At 42.6% G+C, this 9,137-nt stretch overlaps 1 protein-coding gene across 1 annotated transcript; it reads left to right on the forward strand.

Annotated features, from left to right (window-relative positions):
- The first annotated feature begins 740 nt into the window (after positions 1–740).
- NDUFAF4 (NADH:ubiquinone oxidoreductase complex assembly factor 4) lies at positions 741–8,744 on the forward strand. Its single transcript, XM_042446840.1, has 3 exons — positions 741–915; positions 3,640–3,737; positions 8,438–8,744. The coding sequence occupies exons 1-3, from the start codon at positions 753–755 to the stop codon at positions 8,726–8,728; spliced, it is 552 nt and encodes a 183-aa protein (XP_042302774.1). The 5' UTR covers positions 741–752; the 3' UTR covers positions 8,729–8,744.
- Positions 8,745–9,137: the final 393 nt, after the last annotated feature.

The following is a 9,137-nucleotide window of genomic DNA, read 5'->3' on the forward strand; positions in this document are numbered from 1 at the left end:
ATTAGAAAGATAAACATATTTAAAAATATCGCCACCACCCCATGATCCCATGCTTCTAAAGACTTTCTGTTTTTAAATGCCTCTCTGTCTAAACAGGAAGGTCTTCCACTTTTACTGCTCTAGTGGCTGCCTCCTGTTGCATCCTGGGGTTTGTAGTTCAATGAGGCCTAAGAGCTCTCTGGCAGGGAATTCTCAAGGCCACCTCCTTAAACTGCAGATCCCACAATGCATCAGGATGCAGCCAGAGCAACTGAAGTGGAATAGCAGCCCTATAAGAGTGTACCTCACTACCCTCTTATAGTGGGGCTATTCCACTTTAACAGCTCTGGTTGCCTCCTATTGCATCCTGGGGTTTGTAGTTCAATGAGGCCTAAGAGCTCACTGGGTGAGCGTTCTAAATGTTCCTTCTTAAACTGAAAATCCCAGAATGCAACAGGAGGCAGCCAGAGCAGTCAAGGTGGAAAAATATAATACTGTGAGAATGTAGCTCATTACACTCTTATAGTGGGTCTATTCCACTATAGCTGCTCTGTCTGCCTCCCGTTGCATTCTGGTTTTTGTAGTCCAGTCATGCCTAAGGGCTCTCTGTCTGGGAATTCGAAAGGCCATCTCCTTAAACTGCAAATCCCATAATGCAACGGGGGAGGGGCAGCCACCTGAGACACTGAGGTCGTGTACTCTTGACGTCATCACGCGGCGCCTCAGAGACCCTGCTGCTCTGCGCCCTCTCTCCGTCTGTGCTCCTTCTGCGCATGCTCTTCCCGCAGTGCAGCCTCCTCTGTGGCTCTTGGGGCGCCATGATGGGAGCCCGGGTGAGCCGCGTCTTTGCCAGCTTCAACCTGGAGAGCCGGGCGCACCGGGAGGTCGGCAAAGCCAAGCCCTCCCCGGCCCCACGGCACCCGGCACAGGGACTCTGTAAGTGGGGCTCCGGCTCCCCTTGGAGGAGCTGGGATTGTGGGAATGGGGGGCAGGGTTTCCAAAAGGCCCTCCATTTTGAGAAGGACTTACAGTTATTGATAGGAGAGTTTCCAGCTCCATTTTGAGCAGGACTTAGAAGCATCAATTTACATCCATATATATCAGAGTGTTCAGCTCTTCTTTGTCCGTGTCCTCCATTTTGAGGAAGATTTACATGTATTGATATCAGAGTCTTTGGCCCTGCTGCCCTCCATTTTGAGCAGGACCAAGAAGCCTCAATTTACATCTATATGAGAGTTTTCAGCTCATCTTTCTTTATTCATTTCAACATTAAAATCACGGCTTCATAGAAACACCAGAGATATCAAAAGGATGACATAAGAAAAGAAAAAAGCATTATTAATAAAATAAACGGAATTTACCTGACTTTGCTTTATTTACTCAAATTGTTCTCTGTCTCCTTGCCTAATATTATATTTAATCACTTAGAAGGTAAATCTGTAAGGAACATAATTTTATTCCTGATAAGAGTTATAGTTTTACTTTTTAATAATAATAATAATAATAATAATAATTAGTACTATTATTCATATTTCCTGCCTTTCCATGTGGATTGAGGCGGGATTACGACAATAAAAACAGCATTACAAGATTAAGGGCTACAAGGTCATATAAAATGCCCTCGATGAAACAGTAGGACCGCCACCAATACAATGCATTGACTAAATCGTCATCTAAAATACATATCATTGCAAATGGAGCTGGAGTATTTCTGACTCTCTTGTGGAGCGCATTACAGAAATCCAAAGGAGAGATTGCCAGTGCCACTGCTTCCAGGTCCTTTTGGTCCAGGTAGGGACGCAGTTGGCGTATCAGCCGAAATTGGTGCCATGATTTGATACATCAAATTCAACATTGTTTTCAAAACATCACATAATTATAATAATACAGTGGTGCCTCGGGTTACGAAATTAATTCGTTCCGTGGCACCGTTCGTAACCCGAAAAGCCTTCGTAAGCCAAATTGCCATAGGTGCTAATGGGGAAAAGCCGCGATTCCGTGCGAAAAAGCTGAAAAAAGCACCAAAAGTTTTTTCGTAACCCGAAAAAACATTCGTAACCCGGAACAATGTTTTCCTATGGGATTTTTTCGTATCCCGAAAATTTCGTAACCTGGGTATTTCGTATCCCGAGGTACCACTGTAAATAAATAATAAAGTTTTTATTTTTATCCCGCTCCTTCCCAAGATCAGGGCGGCTCACAACATATATTAAAACAGAACAAATACAATACAATAAAACATCAAATGAGTACATACAATAAAATAACAAGCTAAAAGCCCCATTAGCCCAACCTCTTGGCCACGGAAGAGGAGGGAGGCCCACAGGATTTTATTCGGGGAATGCTTGTTGGAACAGAAAGGTTTTTAAATCCTTTCTGAATTGGGCCAGGGAGGTTGATGAGTGGAGCTCAGTGGGCAGCGTGTTCCAAAGGGCCGGGGCGGCGATGGAGAATGTCCTCTTCATAGTGGAGGAAAGCCTGGCCCCGGGCACCTTCAGTAATTGCTGCCCAGATGTTCTGAGGGTGCGGGACGGAATATACGGGGAGAGGCGGTCCTTCAGAAATCCTGGGCCCAAGCCATTTAGGGCTTTATAGGTAATTACCAACACCTTATATTGAGCCCGGAAGCGGATGGGCAGCCAATGGAGATCTTTCAGCACAGGTGTTATATGGCTGGCCCTGGAAACGCCAGTGACCAGCCTGGCTGCCATATTCTGCACTATTTGAAGCTTCCGGGTTTGGTATAAGGGTTGCCCCATGTAGAGTACGTTGCAGAAATCCAGTCTCGAAGTTACCAGAGCATGTACAACCGTTTCTAGGTCCCTCTGGGCCAGGTATGGGCGCAGCTGGCGAATAAGCCGAAGCTGATGACAGGTGCTCTTGACCGTCGCATTCACCTGAGCTGTCAGGTGAAGCGACGAGTCAAGAAGCACCCCCAGACTGCGCACGGAGTCCTTCACAGGGAGCGTGACCCCGTTCAGGACAGGTGGAACCACCGCCATTCCTGGACCAGGGGAACCTATCACTAGTACCTCCGTTTTCTCTGGATTCAGCTTGAGTCGGTTTTCCCTCATCCAGCCCATTACTGACTCCAGACAGGCCTCAAGAGGAGAGACGCCATCCTCAGTCACTGCATCAGTCGGAGACATAGAGAAAATAATTTGGGTGTCATCAGCGTACTGATAACCCCGCGCCCCATGTCTCCGGATGATCTCTCCCAGCGGTTTCATGTAAATGTTAAATAGCATGGGAGACATTCTTTCCCTTTTTAAAAAATACCGTCCATTGATCTTGATAATTTATCCATTTCAGTGCCTTTGTGCGTCTCAATCGGCCAATCTTCAATATTTGGGAGCAGTGGCTCCCTGTTGAAACCGGCTGCCACCTTTCTCTGTTACGTCCTGTGCTTGCTTCTCCTTCAGCCAGAACTGCAGTGTTACAGCGCAGTGCCAAAACCAGGTTGTAAATTCCAGCTTGGAAGGATCTGTTGAATACATACATTTGGTGATTAAACATGTTGGGGAGTTCGTTTGATTCAGTGGTATTGTATTCATTCAGTTATTATTTCCCTATAATTTCAGGAAGAATTGCAACATATTGTTTAAGCTAAGAGAAAATGGAAAATAAAGACAGATTTACATTGTTGTTCTCTTTCCTCAGACTCAGCTGAATTTCAGGAAGAGGTTAAGAAAAAAGACGAATACCTTCATACTCTATTAAAGGATGTTTATGTTGATTCCAGAGATCCATCGAAACAGGTCAGTAGGATTGTCTCCTTAGTAGTCCTACAAGCTAATTCTCCTTTTTAAGTGTATACCGTAACAAGAACAATGTCCCGCTTTTGTCCTGTATTTCAAAATCACGTTTGATCTTATTTGTCATGTGTGTTTTAAATCTTTTATTTTTAGGAGCATCCTAATTATAATGTTGGCTAATCATTTTTCCTCGTTTTATGTTCTTCCTTCCTTTCGTTCTCTCATTGCCCATGTTACAGGAAGAGTCATTTAATACAGTGGTGCCTCGGGTTACGAAAATAATTCGTTCCGCGGCACCGTTCGTAACCCGAAAAGCCTTCGTAAGCCGAAAACCCATAGGCGCTAATGGGGAAAAAAGCCGCGGCTCTGCCGCGGCTCCATTTAAAACAGCGCCAGAGTTTTTTCGTAACCCGAAAAAACTTTCGTAACCCGAAACAATAAATCCCTATGGGATTTATTCGTATCCTGAAAAATTCGTAACCTGGGTATTTCGTATCCCGAGGTACCACTGTAAATGCATTTAATCAAGGCATTTAATAAATCCTTTCTTCAAGCTTTCATTCAAGCTTCACAATCTACCTGCTTGGTTTAACTAGCTTCTATTTGAATTTTAAATATCTGCTGTGCTTTTCCTTTTGCTGTTTCTTTGTAACAATTTCTTAAATGTCAAAATGGCGCATTGTTTAACATTCTCAGTGTATTTTAGATGTGTGTGTGTGAGAGAATATGATCCTTTGTTTTTCCTATGACCAGGCATCTTAACTGCAAAGGAGGACAAGGTACTGCAAAATGTAGGATATTCAAGAAAAATGTAGGGCATGACAAAATAAAATCTAAGACACTAATAGAAATGTAGATTAATGCTTCTTAGTCATGCTCAATGTGCAGGACATTTTGGAATTCCTCCTGCACAGAAAGCTGGATTATAGGACATGTCCTGGAACAGGAGGACCTCTGGTCATCCAGCCCTAACCACAAGGAGGATAAAGTGCCACAAATGTAAGGAAGAAAATCTCAGACAAAACAGTGAAACATATGAGAATTTTAGGGAATACATATGAGAGATGATATAAAATTTCGATCCTAACAGTTTTATATTACCTGTAAGGTTTTATGTTGCCCCTGTTAATCAAAGAGTAAATAGCTAATGGAACAGCAGATCACAATGAGCTGAAAAGGAGACTCAGGAAAATGGTTGAAAATAATAACATTCTAGTCTGGAATAAGAACACATGGGTTTTCTAGAGATAGGTATTGTACATAAAAAGCTTGTTTGCATAGCTATTTATCTTTCTGTAGTCAACAGCAAGAATGTGTTCATGTGTATCAAAAGCATACATCCTTCAGAGCAAGTCTGGGTAGCATCAAATGGTAGCATCATTCCACCAGCAGAATAAACTCTGCTGGTTAATCAAATTACGCTTGCTCCTTCCCCACAGCCCCCTCTTGTCCTCCAAAATCTAATCTCTAAGGTTAGGGGGGCCCTGAAGAACAGATTTGGGGTACATCGAGGCAGGAAAAAGAGAGAAATGCTTTAGTTCACTGTCTTTTTGCTAACGTATTAGTAAAGTAAGGGTAGAATGGAATTCAATTTCAGAGAAATTCTAGGAAGTCCTATTCCATTAAATGCCAAAAGCAAAATGGTGGGACTATAAAATATCAGCATACTTTTGTTTAAAGCTCTTCCTGCCAGTAACTAACCCTTAGAAGAATTATTACAACATTTTAGAATAGAGAAAGACCCTTAAGTAATCTAGAAAACTCCCAAAAGAGGTGGTCATATGGAAGGATGTGTGGCTATTTGGGGAATGCCAGAAGCAAGGTGTGGTCCAAGAGACTGAAGTCCCCCATCTCTGCAGGAAGGTTCTTGATGAGTGGACTCTCATAATTTCAAAAGGTCTCTGTGAATTCAGACCTTTGGCAAGAGCAGTGTGTCCCTTTCTCAGCAGACAGAAAGGGATATATCTAGCCATCACCAGCATGCACTGCATGAACCCAATACAGATATATTCCCATGGAAATGTATTGGGTTCCCACCTCAGTTATACAGTTAAGAGCACCATCTGATTTTTCATTTCTGAAAAGTTGGTTCCCTGTTCCTTTCTCCTTCTCTATTTCTTTTGCATTTTAGCCCAAAGAATGGTCTGAAAGCACACAAGCTTCAGCTGCTGAAACTAGGAATGAACAGCATCAGTGTGGGAGGTGATGTGTCAGCTCCTGTGCCTGTTCATCTCTGTTCCTCTAAGGAATCATAATATATTAGTGTGCAAATAATGTATGCTGGCGAAATGTCAGGAATAAACTCTTCTAGAACATGGCCACATAGCCCGAAAAACCCACAAAAGACAATGTTGAATGTATAATAATAATAATAATAATAATAATAATAATAATAATAATAATAATAATCGTATGAGAGATACAGGGCAAGGTTTATCAGTTGATGCTTGTTGGCCTCCAGTTCCCATCAGCCCTACTTAGCGTAGCCAAGGATGTGAGATGATGGAAGTTACAATCCAGTTACATCAGGGTGACCAAAGAATTATCCTCCTTCCATTGTATGTAGTAGTGGTGGGGAAATATCTCTAAACTAACCTATCCATTTATTAAAATATAGAGGGCTCTTGTCAGTGAGGTCACCAAAAGGGCATTTGTGAACTATGGCTGTATGAATGTAGAGTCAACTACAGGTGTGAGCAACATAGTTCCAGTTCTACATAGGGATGGAGAATCTTTGGCATATTAAGATGGTAAAACTAGGGTGCAGCTTTACTACAGAAATAATGCAGTTTGACACTACTTTAATTTCCATGGCTCCATCCTACAGAATCCTCAGAATTGTAATTTTGTGAGGTATCAACACTCTTTGGCAGGGAAAGCTAAAGAATTTGTAAAACTATGGCCTGTTACAGACAGCCAAAATAAAACTGCTTCGAGTCACAGTGGAGGTATGGTGTTTCAATGATGCATGCATCCTAAGAGTCCAGAAGTTGCACCAAAGCCACGCTCCAGCCCTAAGGACTGGAGTGTGGCTTTGGTGTGGCTTCTGGACTCTTAGGACGTATGCATCATTGAAACACCATACCTCCACTGTGACTCGAAGCAGCTTTATTTTGGCTGTCTTTAACAGGCCTATGAATCCCAGGTTTACATAAGATAGACCTACAACATTTAAATGGTGTTATTTTGATAATGTAGATGCACCCCTAGTTTCTGAATGACTCAGATGAATGCTGTAGGAGAGAGAATCAGGATTCAAAATGAACTTGACAAGCTCAGACTCTGAAAAACTAACAGTGGGGAATAAACCTCTCCAGTTATATAGCAAAAAGAAAGACAGGCAGGCAGAGATGCTGTAGTTACATCTTGTACTGAGCAACAGTTTGGACTCTGCATCACAACTGCTCAAACATTGGACAAGCCCTCCTATGAGAAAAAGTTTCCAAAGGGGAGAAATTGCAGGGAATTGCATGAATTGGGTAGAAATCCTTCAGCTGAGTATCTAGGGAAGTATCACAAGAGTTATTTGACTGTGGAGGAGACTGCCTCAAATAGTGTTAGGCTCTCCTTTGCTGAAAGTATTTAAATAAAAGTTAGTTTTCTGTTAGGAAAGCTTTTGGCATTCTGCATTGCTGATCCTGCACTGAGCCAGACTGAAGTTGGAATAAGGTGCCTTCCACCTCTGTGATGCTGTGGTCTCTGGATACTGGGCTTGTTCATGCATAGGACTGTAAGACTTGACTGGACAGTACCTGGTCACTCAATGTTTGAACTGGCACTGTTAATAATCACTGTGTGTGATGTGCCCTGTGGAGATAAGAATAGATTTCCTCTGATGCTGCAGTCATCAGCTGAGTAACATACAGTCAGCTGGACCAACCTGTAATTGTTTGTTCTAAATACTTTTACCCCATTTTACAGTATGGAAGGACCAGGATGGCTCACAGTTTAATTTAAAATAGGGAGAAAAAAAAACCTGGAATGAAAAGGCCAACACAAGAAGCTCTCTTGTACAAATTCAGTGGAAGCAAGGGGCATGAGGCAAAATCTGGCCAACCTCATACTCCAGGGCAAAATATGGCCCTAGTAAGGAGAAATGTCAGCCCTCTGTTGTTCTTCAATGTCCCAAATTGTGATTTCCTAGCTTTTGGGGTTGTCCATCCTGGGTCTCCTCCACTACTTTTTGTTTCTGTTTTCTCTTTGTTTTCTTTATGCCTACAAGTTCCCTGCTGTTGATTGTAATGTGAAGAAAATTGTGTGTGCCAGCTTCAGAGCTGGCTTAACTTTCCTCTTATTCCAGGGACCTGTTGGTAGAATGAGAAGCCCATGATTCCTGCAAACCCAAGGTTTTCTCACAGAATGCACCCTTTTTGCTTCAACCCATACCAGAAAAACAAGAGCTGTGGAAAATCTGGTGGCTGGGAGGGAAGGGGTTTGATGTTGCTGAACTCCCCCTTAGAGTTCAGACTTCTCTTTCCCTCTTCCCTTTCATGGCAGATCCAAAGCATCCTGTGGCCCTTGATGCCCTCCTAAGGAGCACAGGGCTTCTTCCTATGCCCCATTTCAGAAAATAAATACATTTAGTTATATACTATTGAAGGACGGGTGGGGAAACCTTTAATTTAAGATTGCTGGTGCATGTGTGATACTTGTGGAACAAACTCTTACCAGTCTTTTTTTCTTTTTAATTTCCTATCTTCTAGGTGAACAAAGGAGGAAGCCTCCCACCTAAGTCTGAGGAACGCAGACTTATGAAAGTAGGCCATTTAAGTCAGCTGGATGTTCAGACTGTTCCAAAAGGCAAAATATCAGTCGTTGAAGTCTTGACACTTCTAAGTAATCATCAGCGTTCACCACAGACATGGACTGCAGAGAAAATAGCAAAGGAATATTCTTTGGAGCTGAGGGATGTGACTGCACTCTTAACATTCTTCCTCCCTTTTGCTGTGGAGATTTTTCCTCCTAAAGACACAAAAGCCCTGAAATCTAGATAAAAAATTGTTTGCCAAATTGTGTGACTGACTTTCCTGACATTCTGTGTACACAAAATGTTCTAATTCTCTCACCTGACATCAGATGTGCCTGTACTGAGTGGTATCTGTATTTTGTCATTCACATCTACATTCACAACCCATCCTGGGCATGTCATTGTGAAGCAGAAGACAGTCTTCAGTAAAATCTGTGAAGGTGTCTTAGGTCAGCTTTCTCCAGTTTGTTGCTCTCTAGTTATGTTAGCCTCTAACTCCCAACTCTAGACAAGATTGTTTGGCAACTGTGTGGGGTCCAGGTTCCATGCAGCCTCCTCCCTCACACCAAGCCCCAATATCCCACATGGAGCTCACATGTTCCTGTAGCCATTTTGAGAAGGACTGCAGAGGAAAATACTGTAGAAGTATTTTGAGG

Source organism: Sceloporus undulatus, chromosome 1, assembly GCF_019175285.1.
Source record: "Sceloporus undulatus isolate JIND9_A2432 ecotype Alabama chromosome 1, SceUnd_v1.1, whole genome shotgun sequence".
Classification (NCBI taxonomy): domain Eukaryota; kingdom Metazoa; phylum Chordata; class Lepidosauria; order Squamata; family Phrynosomatidae; genus Sceloporus; species Sceloporus undulatus.

Bases quoted from the DNA above. Each gene is read 5' to 3' on its own strand.
- NDUFAF4 (XM_042446840.1), top strand. From the start codon at position 753: ATGCTCTTCCCGCAGTGCAGCCTCCTCTGTGGCTCTTGGGGCGCCATG. The intron at 916-3,639 runs GTAAGTGGGGCT...CTCTTTCCTCAG, and splicing joins GCACCCGGCACAGGGACTCT to ACTCAGCTGAATTTCAGGAA. The intron at 3,738-8,437 runs GTCAGTAGGATT...CCTATCTTCTAG, and splicing joins CCAGAGATCCATCGAAACAG to GTGAACAAAGGAGGAAGCCT.